General features: G+C 37.4%; 1 protein-coding gene across 4 annotated transcripts in view; it reads right to left on the reverse strand.

The window, feature by feature from the left end:
* Positions 1-16,981, reverse strand: part of LOC126165080 (cytochrome c oxidase assembly protein COX15 homolog) — a 67,175-nt gene that overhangs the window by 45,156 nt on the left and 5,038 nt on the right. For 2 of the 4 annotated variants that reach the window (XM_049920292.1, XM_049920291.1), the window contains exons 2-3: positions 3,853-3,984; positions 3,705-3,764 (exon numbers count right to left, since the gene is read on the reverse strand). In XM_049920292.1, coding sequence (XP_049776249.1) covers positions 3,705-3,764; positions 3,853-3,930 — 138 coding nt within the window. In that variant the 5' untranslated portion in view covers positions 3,931-3,984. Of the gene's footprint in view, positions 1-3,704; positions 3,765-3,852; positions 3,988-16,981 lie in introns of all 4 variants that reach the window. The other 2 variants (XM_049920294.1, XM_049920293.1) reach the window with 1 other exon arrangement.

Genomic DNA, 16,981 nt, shown 5'->3' on the forward strand with positions numbered 1-16,981 from the left:
ATTCTGGGTGACATACAGCAAACGTAAGTATTACGTTAACAAGCAGTAGCTCTAGTTTTCTGCATGCATATATTTTTCAAAAAGAGATAGAAGCAGAAACACACTCCCCATGTTGAATACACACCAACCCTGCCAGGTGTCAGAGGGGAGAACAACTGTAGCATGTGGTGTGAGACAGACATAGAGGTGCTCTCTGCAAAGTTTTCTCCTTCTCTGCGCAGAATGCAACACACATTCATGTTCTTTCATGGACACCACTCTTGTAGGGTAAAGAAAACAGTGTTTTGTAACATGACAGCTCCATACATCCTGTGATGTATGTATCTTGTGTTCATTCCATTAAAGAGGAAATTCAGTTCAAAACATTGTTACTGACAATGAACAGAATTGGCTGCCAGTATATGCCATTGGGGGACTCACCTCCAAGTAGTGCTTATAAGGAAATATAAAAATATTTCACAGCCTAATGTCTCCTCCCCTTGCCTTAGCCATTCTTACATTTGCATTTGTCAAACTTTTGTTATATTTTCATTTCTTTACCTTTTTATTCTTTTCTACTATGGGTCCCCCCACTACCTACACTTCTTTCTCTACCTTCTTCCTCTCTTCACTCTTCTTTCTTTCTATTTATTATTCTACATTCACACTATTCTTCTTACAATTCATTCTCTCTTCTCCTTCTAACCCACTGGCTAACACTGGTCCTTCTATCATTTTTGACTCGCAGCTGGCATGACACTTCTTAATGCACTGTCTTTCACCCCCTACTCTATCTGACATCTTTCCTTATCTTAGTTTTTAAGTGACCCACCCCTCTGCGGAATGTCCCCTACCAAACAAGAACAAAATTAATGTTGTTTATAAGGAAATTAATGTTGTTGAGCTAAGAGTGTGGTGATCTATTTTTAAGTATTTCTATCCCCAGTAATGGAAGGAGTGTCTCCTGAAAGTATGTTCTGGCAGCTATCCTGTCTGTCTGTGCGTTAATTACATGTGCTTAGCAAATTATAAATGGGATCTGAACAGACTACAGAATGACACAGTTAGGTCAGCATACAACAAACAAACATTGCTACAGTACACACACACACACACACACACACACACACACACCAGAAATGTTGAAGAAAAATGGGAGTCTTCGATATATAACATCCTACGAGTAGCAAATTAAACAGTCAAGACACAGAAGACAATGCATAAAAAAGAAAAGAGTACAGAAAGAACAAAAACAAAAATAAATTTAATATGTAAGCAGAAACAAGACAAAGCTGAGGTAGGAGAAAGGCAATACAAAGCATTGAGGAATGAAATCAACCAGGAGTAAAAAAAGAATAAACAACAATTGTTAGAGGACCAATACAAAGAGGTGAACGAAATGATCAGCAGAGCAAAGCTGAAATGTACCTATAAATCAAATGCTTTGGAGTCCAAAACAAAGATGGAATAGTATTACATGACCACAAACAGACAAGAAAAATGTGGAAAAACTAAAAAGCTGTATGCAAGAAATAATGAAGATCTGCAACTGGAGAACACTGAGGAAGTTGATCCAAAACCGGAGGGAGATGGTGTATGATGACTTCAACATTTTTGTCAGGCAGCTAAAACCTGGGTAAGCCACTGGAATTGATGATATACGATCATCAAGGCTGGTGGAGAACAGCTACACAAAGAACTGTTCCACCTCATACAAGTTATGTGAAAAAACTGGAGAGCTCCAACAAATAGACTTTTAAAAAATATGTACAAGGTCAATACTACAAAAAGAATCTCCAAACTGACATGAACACTATAGGACTCCCAATTTGGTAACAAATGTCTCCAAGATCTTGACCTCTATCATTCTAAGGTGGATCAAAGACAAGATAGATGCAATGATCATGGAAGACCAATTTGGCTTTTGAAGAGGTGTAGGCACATGAGAGGCAGTACTTGGCTTATGATTAATTCTTGAGAAAAGGCTGAGGAAGGCTGAAGACACATATATTGCCTTCACCGGCTTAGAAAAAGCGTTTGTAACAGTAGCCTAGTGACAGCTTTCTGAGATTCTGACAGATGGTGGTATAAAGTACTTACAGTAGTGCAGAGACTGTGAAAAGATTTGGAGGAGAAGAAGAAGAAGAAGAAGAACGTATAAATTCAGAGGGCAATAGATGAAGCTATGGAGAACATAGGGACTATAGGTGGAATTAAAGTTCATGGTCAGAAAATAGGCATGTCGAGATTCGCTGATGATACCACAGTGTTAGATGTAATTAGAAGCGATGCTGACCCCGATGGAAGCTACTCTCAGCTCTTCTTATAACATGAAAATTAATAACAGAAAAACAAAAATCTTAGTGGTGAGTAGATAAAACATCATTGCCCAATGCTCACGTGCTTGATAATGAAAGACTGGAGAATGTTCAATCCCTTGCCTACCAAGGATGTAAAATTACATCAGACAGAAGATCAATAAAGGATATTGCAAGCCAAATCCATCAAGTAAAAGCTGCTTTTAACAAGAAAAGAAACCTTTTTACAACCAGTTGCATAGACAAACATCACAGGATCTCATCAACACATTTATTTGGATTTGCTGTACAGAAGACAAATATGGACACTCAGACACAGTGGTTAGCACACTGGACCCACATTTGGGAGGACGATGGTTCAAACCCACGTCCAGCCATCCTGATCGAGGTTTTCCATGATTTCCCTAAACCATTTCAGGAAAATGTCAGGATGGTTCCTTTGAAAGAGCATGGTCGACTTCCTTCCCCATCCTTCTCTAATCCATGGGACCAATGACCTCGCTGTTTGGTCCCCTCCCCAAAATCGATCAACCCACACTCAGAGAAGCAGACAAAAACAAAACAACAGTCTTCAAGATGTGATGATACCCTAAGCTCAAGATTTCCTGGGTAGACAAGATATCAAATGAACAGGAGCACCACAGAGTGGAGCAAGAGAAGTCATATGTTTCAAAACTTATCCGATTTAGAAGGCACACATGGGCTGACCATCTGGTGAGATATGATTGTATCATTGAAGCGATAGTAGAGTGGAGAACTCAAGAGGCAGACTGAGACTAGATTCCATCAACCAGATCATTGATGGTACCAGCTGCACCACCCATACCACTCTCAAGAGCAAAGCTAAAGACAGAAATGCATACCGAGCTGCTGTTAACTAATCTGATGCTTGCAAATCTAAGAAGAAGAACAAGATCAAAAATATGAAGTGAATAGAGTGAGATCAAAAAACACATATGTAACAGAAAAGCATTTGCATTTGCATTTATGCGTAGTTGTGAGGCCAAAATGTAATAATTAATCATAATTTGAAACTTCTATCTCTTCTTTTGAAACTACAGGAAATAAGAACACGTATCCAGAAACCCTGCAATGTTTGCTGGACATGTGGAGCAAACATGAGAAGAGAAAAGTGTGTATATTCCTTAGTCAACATTATCAAATTTGGTGAAAATTCAGGAAAACTGCGGGATTGGAAGATACATGGAACTGTTTGTACTGTTGCCTTATAATTAAGGAAAATTAAGTTATGGGTAACAACAATCAACTGTGTAAAAGTGATTTATGTGTGTTGAACAAAATTATATTAACAGTCAGCTATGTCAAAGTGATTTATGTGAATTGAACAAAATTGCGTTACTGTCATACTAGTAAATTGAATAACACAAAAAAAAAGACGCCACTTACCCTATGAGCTGTCAATGAAACTTGTTGTTTCAGTGAACCGAATCCATTTCTTAGGATGTACTGTGAAACAGGACAAATAAATATCATAATTATTAAGAAGATAAAATCAATATTCTCCATAAACTAATGTTAAAAGTACATAACTTACCTTGCTGGAAAGACCTAAGGGGTAGGCTGAGCAGAGGGACGAAACAGTTTTGAAGCAGTTCTTTGAAAGTGGTAACATTTTCACTATGTGTCACCTCAAAATCAAAATTCAAAGCAACACTGTTACTCTTTTCTGCTGAAAGAAAATCATAAAAAAGGGAAAAATAAAGAATATTAGTTTTATTCAATTCATAGCAGAACAAAGCATAAAAATATGATGTTTTATGGGTGTCTCAAAGCAAAGCAGTTCTTCACAAAGAAAATAATTGCTAAAGCAGTAGTCTGGGCAACAAACAATCCAGTAACATTCTTGCTATGCATAAATAACCTCCTATCTCGTCTCTCTCTCTGGTCTAACCCTGCGCAGGGGCATAGTGGCATCATGTGGTCAGAGCCTTGCTAATCTGTCTTGGGCATTGTGACTTGCTTGCTGCAAGCCCATCCTGGTCAAGCTCTTAATCTGGTTTATCCAGGGTAATGGTGCGCATCCTCAAGGTCTTCAGCTGTTGACTTTTCCCTCTATCATTGTTCTTTCCATTGCCTTTTGCCAATGTGAGCAAAATTTTTTAACAAATTTTGTTTGAGAAGATGATCTAGAGCTCTCTCAGGATCGATTCACTACTTCGATGTGCTGTCCATGGAATTTGAAGTAATCTTTTATAACACTACATTTCCACAGCATGAATCCTACGATGATCCGAAACCTTCATCATCCAAGTTCCTGCTGCGTAGCTCATGACGGGGGAGATTAGAGCCAGATGAGGGTGAGCTTTGTCTTGACAGTGACAGAGGCATCCTTGCAGTTGTCAGCAAGTTTTGCTGCTGAATTTCTCACAGTCAAAATGCACCCATGGATCTCAGGCTCACAATCTCCAGTATCAGTGACAAGAGACCCCAGATACTCAAACTGGCTGATGACCTCATAACCAGCAATATCTGTGATATCAGGTCTGTTGTCATTAGGACAATCTGCAATCATCACTTTGGTCTTTATATAGTTGATTTCGAGACCTTATTCTCTGCTTCATTTAGCCAACCTTCACATGACGGTTTTCAGTTGATGCTCATCTGCAGCAATTTTCAGAGTGTCACCCGCCTACTTGAGACTATTGATATTTCTGCCGCTGACAATAATGCCACATCATACCATTCTTCAAGAACATCTCTTATAATGTGCTCACTACATGCACTGAACAATGGTGGAGAGATAATGCATCCTTGTCTTATGCGAGCATTAGTAGGAAAAATATATGAGGTGTTACCGATTCTTACTGTCGCTATGTTCGGAAAGTACAGTTGCCGTATCAGGTATACTAGGTGTCTCGGCGTATCCGTGTCAATGAAGATAGTCCACAGCTTTGACTATTTCATCTTGTTGAAAGCTTTCTTGTAATCCATGAGCATTTTGGTATTATATTTTCCTACCTTCTCAATGAGCTGTCAGACATCTTCTCACGAGTTCCATTGCATGGAATAAATCCAGTTTGTTCAGCTGATAATTGTGGACGTAAGAAGGGCTTCGGCCTCTCAGTCAATATAGTGAGCATCATTTTACTGCATGGGAAATAAAGGCTACTGTTCTACAGTTTGTATACTCAACTGGAGATTCTTTCTTGAATTGTGGTATGAAAATGGAGAGGCACCATTGATCCAGTCAATTTGCAGACATCTAGATCTTTTGACATAACCTATGTGCGATGCCCACACCCATGTTAGCCACGTTTTCTTAGGACTTCAGCAGTAATTCCAACCTGGCCTGGTACCCTCTGATTCTACAATTTTTTCAGTGCATGTTCCACTTCTGTCTAAGAATCGCTGGTTCAGTGTCAGTTGTGCTCTGGTATCTTGACACTGGTTGTGTGTCTTCAGCAAACAGGTTGACGCAGTATTCACTCCACACTTTAGCAATACCTTTTGCATCTGTGATGATATTCCCTTAGCTGTCTTTAATAACCCGAGTCCTGAGTGAAAACTCCCATACCTGTGCCAAGCACTTCACCTTGTCATATAGTTCTGAGCTGTGGTTCTCTGTTGCACTGAGTTTGAGCTCTACACAAATTTTGTTAATTTGATTTTTTTTTCTTTCCTACAAGTATGTTTAATTTCATTATTCACTTTTTCCATAATTTGTTCTCATTGTCCTGGATCTATGACGGTAAGTCGGATGTTAAGTTGCCTTTCAATCAAAGCCAAAGTTTCTTTTAACATCTAGTGTTATCACTACACCGTGGTGTTCATCTTGGGGATTTTGTTTATTACACCAGTGATTTATTTTCCTGCTCTCATTCAAGCTATGTTGCAATTTCTCTCTAGGTCAGGAAGTCCAATTCTTCAAAGTACTTCTTGGAATATAACTGGGTCAGCTGCTGCCAGCCTTTTCAACTTCATTTCAGCCACTGGTTTATTCAGCTTAATTCTGATGTAGGCCCACAGTAGATGGTGATCAGATCTGCATTTGACACTAGTTTTGATTTCACTTTGCGCTAAGAGGTTCTCCATCTCTTATCAATAAGGATATAGTCAATTTGATTCTCATAATGTCCATCTGGGGAGGTCCACATAAAGAGATGGTGTTGTTTGATTTTTACGCATGGTATCCACTATGGAGGAGTAGTTGTCCATTGTGAACTCTAGCTATCGATTTCCTCACTCACTGCGAATTTCATGCGTCATTTTGTACCTCGTATCCAAAATCAATCCCAGTAGACACACATTAACAGAAGGAATAGCAAATGAACTTTTCACAACTGTTATTGATTGGTTCATTGTAATTTTACAATTTCAGCGACATCTGCACTGTATATGATTGCTCGTTTTTGTTGTGAAATCACCAGACAGTTAGTTTACTTTCATACATCCATTCACTAATGTCATATGAAATAATATTTTGAGGTAATTCCACAAGTAAAACAAATAGTACTCATTCTACAGAAACCGGATAGTATCTGTTGTATATCTTTGAACCTAATGTAGGAAACAGATTAAAAAATAATAAATAAACTTATACATTACTGTCTATGTATTAACACTCTCAACCAGTAGCACAAGCTTCCTACTGCAATCTATAAATAAATGGAACACAACAACAAGACTGTTTACATACACCATGAACTAATTAATGGGACAATGATGCACATGCTTATTTCCTGTAGAACTAAAATTATGACCCTTCTGAATGCAATTGGAATACTGAACATTTTAAACTTTGTGTGCATTTTTCATAGTGTCACTAACTTTTCAGGTATGAAAATGCTACCTTTCTTATTGCTTATTTCATTTAATGCTAGCTACATAATTGTAAAAATCATAGTTTAATTTCCAAATTACACATCTGTTCCATGCATTCTCTAATTGTCTACTCAATTAAAGCTGTCATACATTCACTCAAATCTGACTCACAACAAAGAACACTAATACATAGATACCGCAGCAGGTCTCCTTCGTGGATAGAGCTGTGCTGCCCCTTTAATCCTTCAGTAACATTTAACTTGTTGTTTACCACTTCAACCAATGCAATTTGACAGTAATTACATTGGATATCACTATAAATAGTTACTCTACAGGCTTGATCAATTTGATATTCTGTACATGTCGTTCACATATTGTCCTGACATATTTTCATTCAATAATGTCATATGGAATACTATTCTGGGGTAGATCATCTATAAAGAAAAAAGTCTTTATCGCTCACAAAAGTGCTGTAAGAATACATGTGGTGCTCACCCTCAACCTTCTTGTAGACATCTGCTTAAGGAGTTACGCATTCTGACTACTGCTTTCACAGTATATTTAGTTCCACATAATGTTTGTTGTAAATAAACTACTCCAGGAAAAGGAACAATGATATAAAGTTAGAATAGCAGACAGAAAAATGACATTCATTTCTACACATTAAGATTGACTACTGCACAAAAATGGGTGCCCAATGCTGTAACTAAAATTTTGTCCATTCATCTGGAGATACAGAATGTCTGAGAGACAGCAAAGTAAAATTTGAAAACAAACTGAAAATGTTTTGTAATGTGTAAAAATGTGCTGGGTAGGAATTACTAACTCACATCTGTATATTTAATAATAATAATAATAATAATAATAGTAACTATGATAAATAATAATAATAATAATAATGAAAAACATTATCTCATAAAGTTTCAGCATGTATCCATATTTACAAATTAATTTACAATGTGAATGTAAAATGACTCATTCCACAACATTATGATTTACTGTGCAAATTATAAATGGAACATCAAACTAAGTAACGAAGCTTCATTTGTATACCACTTGGCTATTTGGCAGCAGTGTCAGACTTCCTACTGAACTTAAAAGCAATCCATTTATATTTCTCAATAATATTTCCATGATGGGCACAAGTAAAACAACTCATTTCAAAGCAGTGAAGTTCAAAATTAATATTGTTTATGTGAAAGTGAAGTGTCATTTCTATTACCTTTTACAGGGGCAGACACTTTTTCGTGGTGTCTTCCCATTCACAAATGCACAAGATTTGTCTGTCAATGAGACCTTCCATACACAAGTCTGATAAACATCACTGTCTGGAAAATAATAAAGACTCCCTCCAATAACGCACATGTTGACACTCTCTCTCCCCAAAGAGACTTTACATCTATTTCCAACAGTATTTCATCACATGTTTGCATTTCATAGATGGAGTTAATCCATACAAATACCACTGAGTACGTATTTCAAGCAGCACCCTCCGTCGAAGTCTTGAGAGTTTCGCATTACCAAACCTCCAGCCTACATGATCATAATTGACAATGCATGATGTAGTAGTAGCAGTAGTAGTAGTAGGGTAGTGGCAGCACCATAATATTTTTATTAATCCTTGGATCATTTTTACAAGGATTCTGGACATGCATGATATTACAGTTTAACACTTAGGCGCCGACGCCCGTAAAAATACGGGCCTGCTTGAAAGTCCGGCGCCCGTAATTTTACGGGCGCGTGTTCTCGTTCTTCCCCTTCCTTCCTTTGTGTGTTCTTACGGCTCCCGCTTGTCTGGGAGGAGCTGCATGGAATGTAGTTCGAGTATTGGTCACTAGATAGTGCGGTCATGCTGTGGAAGGGTGTGCTTCCCTTTTTATTTGTCGGCTTTTGTGAGTAGCGATTTTTTCCCGCGCAGTCTCAGTAGTGTCGACATGGCGAAGCGTGGCTTGACAGACGAAGAAATTTCTCGCGAGTTATATCGTGATTTAGAAGAAATTGACGTTGATTTGTCAGAGGAAGATATTGTAGATGACTCTGATGATGATGTGGACTATGTTCAAGAAGAAGTTTCTGGCAGTTCAGGTAAAGAATTCTGACAACAAAACATCTATAATTTTTGCTCAAATTTTCACTGAAAAAACTCTCAGTACTTAATTCTGATTTTATTTGCAAATATTACTCTTCTGATATGACTCAGAAGAGGAGAGCAGGTGTCCAAGCACTTCAACAGCAAGTAATCCCGTCGATATTGTGCCTGAAGAACGAGTGAGACTAACGGCAAGGGGGAAGGCGAGATGTGCGCGCCGCACCGATTCTGAGGAAAGTTGGACGACTACTGATCGTGCACCAGATATCGCCCTATTCTCAGGACAATTTGGAATATGCAATGTTGTCAGTGTAGATCAGAACAGTGCACCTTTGGAATTTTTTTCATATTTCCTGACAGACAGTATGATGAAACACATAAAGGAACAAACTAATCTGTATGCTCAACAATGCATCAGGAAATTGCGAAGCACAAATTCCCTTTCACCCACCTGCTCATTATCAAAGTGGAAAGAAGTTACACTTATGGAAATAAGGAAGTTTCTGGCAAAGTGCGGCGAAAAGACACAAGCTACCAGTGTAGTGAATGTAAAGTGGCATTGTGCAAAATGCCATGCTTCAAAATTTACCACACAAAGAGCAAAATTGCATCCTAAAATAGTTACAGGACGTTACTGTAGATAAGACATACTGTATCCATCATAATTACAATTTCTGTGTAAAATAAAAAAAATATTCCTCCTAGAAAATACAGTGAATGTAACTTTGACCAATTTTTCCTTATTTCAAAAACAATGTTATAATAATAACGCTTGTCAAAAGTATGTATTAATTCAAGAGCAAGATGTTATATATGGTTTTAAACAAGAAAGTCTAGGTTTTTCAATAAGAGTAATTTTATTGCTATAACTAAAACCTTTCATGAGTTGTAGTAGTTTAAAATACGTTAAAATCAGCCAGTCTTTATGGCAGACACCCGCGCACAATGGCTCAGGACCCAAAGTGTTAAGAACAAAAAACAAAGTACAAAGTCACAGATCTAGTTTGACAAGGATGAGACAGGTGTGGCTATGGCCTTATACTAGGAGCCACACTGGCAGCTGCCTGAAGTAATTTAGGAAGACCATGGACAACTTAAATCAGGCTGGCTGGATTGGAACTACACCCTCTATCCACTCAAATGCAGGACCAGTTTGTTTAAAACTGATCAAACTATTTGGTTTATCCCTAGAGTACAACAGTGTCGTTTCATCATCTTTCAAAGAAATTACCTCATTATGTAAAAGGCTAGTTCTATACCATCCATTTACTTGGAACACATTTTAGACACATTATTTCATAATGTACTTTAACACTATGCACAATATCAGCTGTGACAAGTTTATTCCTTGGCAAAAAAAAAAGGAGTTTGAGTTGTATGTGCAACGCGGTCCACAAGCATGATACATTACCTGAATATAGAGGGTAGCCGATTAAACACACATACTTGCGTTGCAGTCAGTGAAATGTCTACATCACAAAATCAGGTGTTATGAAAACAATAGTTAAACAGTGTAGTCACTGTATGTAGTAGTAGTTTTATATTTATTCTTTCTTAGTAAATGTAAGTTCGGTCTAGATCTTGTTCCATGGTGATGAGCATGAGCTGTAATTATCATGGTTAATTTTGATGTGTGTAACACACTGGTAAATGCATTCATATGGTGTAGTTAAAATCATTAATGTTCTGAGCAAATATATACAAAGAGCCTCATTACTATTTTTGTTGTTATCCTTATGGTTCTTTTCTGTGCACTGAAAACTATGTTCTATTTCATATATTTGTTTCTCAGAAAAGAATTCCTTTGCTAAGAAGTGACTATGCATAAAAATAGTTTTATCTGAAAGGCACTGGCTGTTACACACTTCTGGCAGAACTGTAAGGATATAAAATGGTGACAACAATCCGTTTGCAAATATCTTTTGGTACTCAGGCCATTTCAACATACAATAATCATTCCTAGAAACTTTGTGTTTGTTATGTAGTCTATAGATGTATCACCTACATTTATGTTTCCAGTAATAGTTTTCTTCTTGAAACTGAAATTCATTTATTTGTTTTCTTTATGTTCAATGTAGCTTAACTGCATATTCACCAACTGTAAACTTCTTTAAAGGTTTCCTTTGCTTTCACTGAGAGTTCTCTCATTTTTTTTCAGCAACGATAATGCTGCTGTCACCAGTAACAAAAACTTTTCCTCCATGATTAACACTATTGAAAAAGTCAATGATACGTATCAGGAGCAGTAATGGCTAATATTATATTGCAAGAAATTATTATCTTAATGTGTTTTGGTTCTGAGAACTGTTTCACTGGAGCTTTATTCTTGTACCCTATCTGTTATGCATGATCAGAACTAGTCGTTAGCTACAGCTATTACTCTTGATGGTTATAGCCTATTTAGCAGAATCTGGTGGTCAACACTATCAAAAGCCTTAAACAAATCTAATAATATATGCTTGCAAAACACTCATCGTTATAAAGAGCACTTAGTACTGCTTTTGTAAATTCTACTATGGCAGATTCTGTACTTCTATTACAGTGCACTTAGAATTTATTAATCAACTTATTAATTTGTGTTTCACAACTGATTCATTTATTTTTCAGAATGACGACAATGCAGAATTTGGCCTGTAGTGTTTTCTTTCTTCCGCGTTACCTTTAACAGAGGGCCAACTCTTGGCTGTTTTTAATACCCTAGAAAATTCCTTGATTCAAATGGTTCATTTATTATGTTTGTATGGCAGCTTGTATACTCCACATCCACCATTTCAGCACACAGATGGATACTTCATCTACGCCTGCTGACACCTGATGTTTTGGTTTTTGTACAGTTTTACTAACTTCATGCACTGTGGTTGGTAGTAACATTGTTGTAGAAAAGACATTTTTAATGTTTAACGCCAAAGCTAATGTTTATTTACTTGCTGCCTAGCTTCTAGCTTTGCTTATTTTCACAAACCACCTATTACAGAGAACAAAATTTGTTATAGTGAATGTGGTTAATAAAGGTATCAGTGAATAAAATGGTTCATGTAATAACTACTTTTGTATTTGTAATTAGGGAATGGTTGGTGTGGACAGTTCTACTTGTGTCAACACACTTAAATCTATCTGGTATTTATGTTAAAAGATGTCAAAGATGTATGTGGCTTGTTAAGAGGGGTAAAGCCTGAAACTTATCAGTCAATAAATAAACAGTAACATTGGTGTTAAACATTAAAAATGTCACAAGAAGTTTGTATAAAACTGCCTTTAGTCACAATCTTCTTTCATTTATTAAATTACGCAATGCATTTCCACCCTGTGGGTTCATCTTCAGGTGCAAATCATCTAACATTTGCTCTTTGAATGAAGTGAAAAGTATTTTCCTATAGTGAGAAATGAGACATTAAGTTTCAATATTTTCGTGAATCAAGTGCGGAAATATGAGAGAAACAGGGGGGAGAGGGGGGGGGGGGAGTAAAAAACTCAACAAACAAACAAGTAAGAATATACGAATGCATGGTCGCACTGTGATATGAATTATTAAAACCTTCTTGGGCTTCCAGACACGCCAGGAGGTTAAAACCCATGAGCTTTCAACTGATCAAGTAGCTAATGACTGCCATGTTGCCATGGCCTCACAATCATACAGACGCACTGTTGGCTGTGATGGCCCTGGTGCCCTCTTCTTTGCCAACTGTGGTAATGTTTACATCCAACACGCATTGTGACCGCTTCAACCTTGGGATGGTAGGGTCCCACGTTGTGCTGAGATGCAACAGGAGTCCTTGTAGATGGTGTTTTCATATATTTCTATTTCTAGTGCTTCTTTTAGCAACCCACAATTTCTATGTCCTCATAATGACAGATGTTTCATTAGACAGTACAGGTGTAAGCACCTCTTGTGTTCAGTCTGGCATTGATCCACATTGTGTAGTTTGGCAGACATTGTAGCAGCTGTACCAAAATAGCTACAATCACTGTCAGGTATCAAAAGCTATTTCTTGTGCGACACTCAGGAAAAACACCACCAAATATATGAACAAGAAACTTGCAGTCTTGCCTTTCTGTGGCACAGTGTCGGGAAACATTAGCCGGCTCCTGAAGAAACACATCATCTCATCAGTGTTCAGGCTCCCAGAAAAAATGGCCTAGTGTAGAAATAAGAATAATCTGAAACACCTCCAACATGGATGGTGGTTTGCAGTTCAACACAGACCAAGACCAGGCCATCCCAATGCTGAAGCGAGCGTGATGGATGCAGGACAAAAACATTACTGCAGTTGGCAAAGAAGAGTGAACCTGTGATGTCACAGTTGGCTCTGCAGCTATGTAACACTGAGGCCACAGCAACAAATCAGTCATTTACCACTTGACAATGGTGTAGGAGAGCTCGGTCGAAAGTTCATGGGTTTTTAACCACTCGATGAGGCTGGAAGCCAGAGAAGACCCCAGTACAAAGAAGAACATTTTTAATGTTTTGAGGTCAGCATATGTTAGTTTATTCATTCTGTCATTGCGCAACTCATCACTCGGGGCACACATTTTTACCCTTGGCTTCAATGTGCAGTGCATGTGCTGTGCAATACCCAATTTTTCAAACTGGTGTAAACTGAAAGCTTTTGTATCTTCCTGGAAACACGTTTTGAAATTTCTGCCTGTTTTCCCTATATATTACACAGGACAACTAAGACGTTGAATTTATGGTTATCTGTTTTTATGTGTCATACTAGTAAGCGTAATGACTTATTATTGGAGAACGCAACTGTTACATTGGTTTTATTGAACAGCTTTGCAATTTTTTGTGATATGGCACCTAGGTATGGGATGCTGGGAAATATTTTCTCTCCTTTATTAGTGTGGCAATTTGTTGTCTTATTTTTGTGTATTTGTGTGTCCAAATTATCAATTGTTTTGGCCATGCAGCCATTGTTTATTGCAATATTTTTTATTGTCATTGAAGATTTACCATTGATTTCACATATAAGTTTATGAAAAGTTTTTCATAAATAATACGACTTAAAAGCGGCTACTGCACCTTGAACAACGGTTGGAGCGGAGCTGTTGTATTTTTAAGAGGATACTCAATCTCTACACTGCCAGATAATTCAGATAAGCTAACTGGGTGCAGAGTGTTATCCAAAATTAACATGCTTAAGGTATTGTCCTTCAAATACTGTTTTTACTTCAGGACAAAAGTAATTTTTAAAGCAGTCTTCAAAGAGAATTTTAGCATCCGCCAGATAATTCAGATAGGCTAACTGGGTGCAGAGTGTTATCCAAAATTAACATGCTTAAGGTATTGTCCTTCAAATACTGTTTTTACTTCCGAACAAAAGTAATTTTTAAAGCAGTCTTCAAAGAGAATTTTAGCATCCTGCCTTTTTTGTTGGATCTCCAAATGAGTGGCAATTCTTCAGTATATTAATTCTCACATGTTGATCAGACAAATCTAGCAGCATGTCTCTGAATTGCTTCGATGTCTTCCTTTTAATCCAGCCTGGTGGGGACCCCAAACGCAACAGCAGGGGGTCAAGAACGTGTCACATTATTGGCCTATACATTATATCCTTTAGAGAGGAGCTACACTTTCTTAAAATTCTCCCAGTAAACCAAAGTCTACAATCTGCCTTACCCACTACCAGCCTTATGTACCCATTATATTTTATATCACAGTGCAACATTTGATATTACAGTGCAACATTACACCTAGATATTTAATCACCATGACTGTGTCAAGTGACACACCATCAATATCATATTCAAACTTTCTAGGGTTGTTTTTACTACTTATTTGCTTTAACCGGCTTTTTCTACATTTAGAGCAAGCTGTCAGTCATCACACCAAACATCAATTCTGTCCACGTCATCCGGTATCTCCCGACTGTCACACGATGACACTTTCCTGTACGCTATAATCTCATCAGCAATCACAGACTGTTGCTCAGTCTATTCATCAGATCATTTATGTATACAAGCAACAAGGGCAGTCCTATCATTCTTCCCTCGGGCATTCCTGATGATAACCATGTCTCTGATGAACACTTGCCATCCAGAACAATATACTGGGTTCACTGTTTAAGAAGTCTTTGAGCCACTCACATATCTGAGAACCTACACTGTATGCTTAGACCTTTGTGAACAGTCTGCAGTGGGGCACTGTGGCAAAGACCTTTTGGCAATCTACAGTCTACAAGCATGGAATCCACCTGTTACTCATAATCCTTGGTTCACAGGATATTATGTGAGAAAAGGAGGCAAGCTGAGTTTTGCATTATAAGTCCGTGCTGATTTGTGCACAGATGCTTTTCTGCCTCACGGAAATTCATTATGTAGGGACTTGGAATATGCACAACAATTCTGCAGTAAACCATCATTAAGGATAGGTAAGAGGTTTTGAAAAAAACATTACTGTATTACACTGTGTTGCAATTGCTTGGACAGAAAAATGAAATTACATTAGACACTAAGTACAAGCAAACAAAAGACGTACTTCGCAGTAGGGGTTAAGTTTGGACGTAATTTAAGTTAAGAAAATACTTTTGTGCACATACAGAAGCATTATACTTAATGACAACTGAAACTTAACACTGGTGGATGGCTGTAGTGAGACAGATGACCAAGGAAAGCAGTCAACTAGTCTAATATTTCTGACGCAGTACAGTGGAGGACTCCAATTGCGTTTGGGCACAAAGACACCCATCAGCAGCATGAGTGATGTTACGCACACATGGAAGACTCTGTTCCTGAAAGGGAACTCTTTACATACTGCCATCATTTTTCTTGCAACAACTATGTGCACTGTTCCCTTAATATTTCACAGTTGAAGTTTGCATTCCATGTCAAATCAACACACTTTAAATCAAAATTTTACCTCACCCTCTTGGATTTTGATGAAAGTTGGTATACTTATAGTGGGTGCTGAAACTAAGAAAAATACCAAATTTCAATTTTTTACCTCAAACCATTCCTGAAATATGGTCATGTAAACTTTTCAGAAACCAGCCAAAAATGTGTGAACGTACGGTTTTTTTTTTTTTTTTTTTTTTTTTTAATTGGCCTAGGAGCTGCCCTAATTGAGCTAGAGAACTGGGAAAGGTGTCATTTTGCAGCATTTTTCATGCTCTTTCCAGTGATAGACCAAAAAACATAGCTTCTAATTAATAACCTTTCTGGAAATGGTAACTAATATTTTGATTTAATTTTTTTACAAAAAGTACATAATTGAAAATTTGCAAAATATTTCCATAACTACTTCATACTGTTGTAAATCACATGGCAAAATATAAATGTGGGATGATGATGGGTTCATTGTTAAAAAAAAAATTATTCCAGACTCTTGTTTTTCACTAACGGCCCTAGTTTGACCAAACTGACCTTTACGGTAGTATGTCAGTAGAGGACCGTATACATAGGGCTTGATGTCTGTACAATAATTCAGAGACTGGAGCCATTGTTGAGAAGATGTAGTCTGCATTGTTACCTTCTAAGGCTTTGTGTGCATACAGCATTATTGTGCACTGTGGTTTTGGAGCAAATCAATTGTTACCTCTGTGTTGACCAGTCTGTATCTATTATATTTAATAGTTAATTTTCAAGTAAATCTATACATTGAAGGACAGTGTATAAGTGGTTTTTGTATAAATATGGAACCAAGTAAAAAGCGCAGTGCTGTAATCCATTGAAGAAGTCAAATCATTTTATTAGATACAGGAAAAAACTGAGAAATGTCACAACATGGATGCCCAAATTATTTCCTCAAATATCAAGTGGTGCCAAGATCTGTGATAAATGTAGGAAAGACGTAACCAAATTGAAAAATACACCA

Source organism: Schistocerca cancellata, chromosome 1 (genome assembly GCF_023864275.1).
Source record: "Schistocerca cancellata isolate TAMUIC-IGC-003103 chromosome 1, iqSchCanc2.1, whole genome shotgun sequence".
Lineage (NCBI taxonomy): Eukaryota > Metazoa > Arthropoda > Insecta > Orthoptera > Acrididae > Schistocerca > Schistocerca cancellata.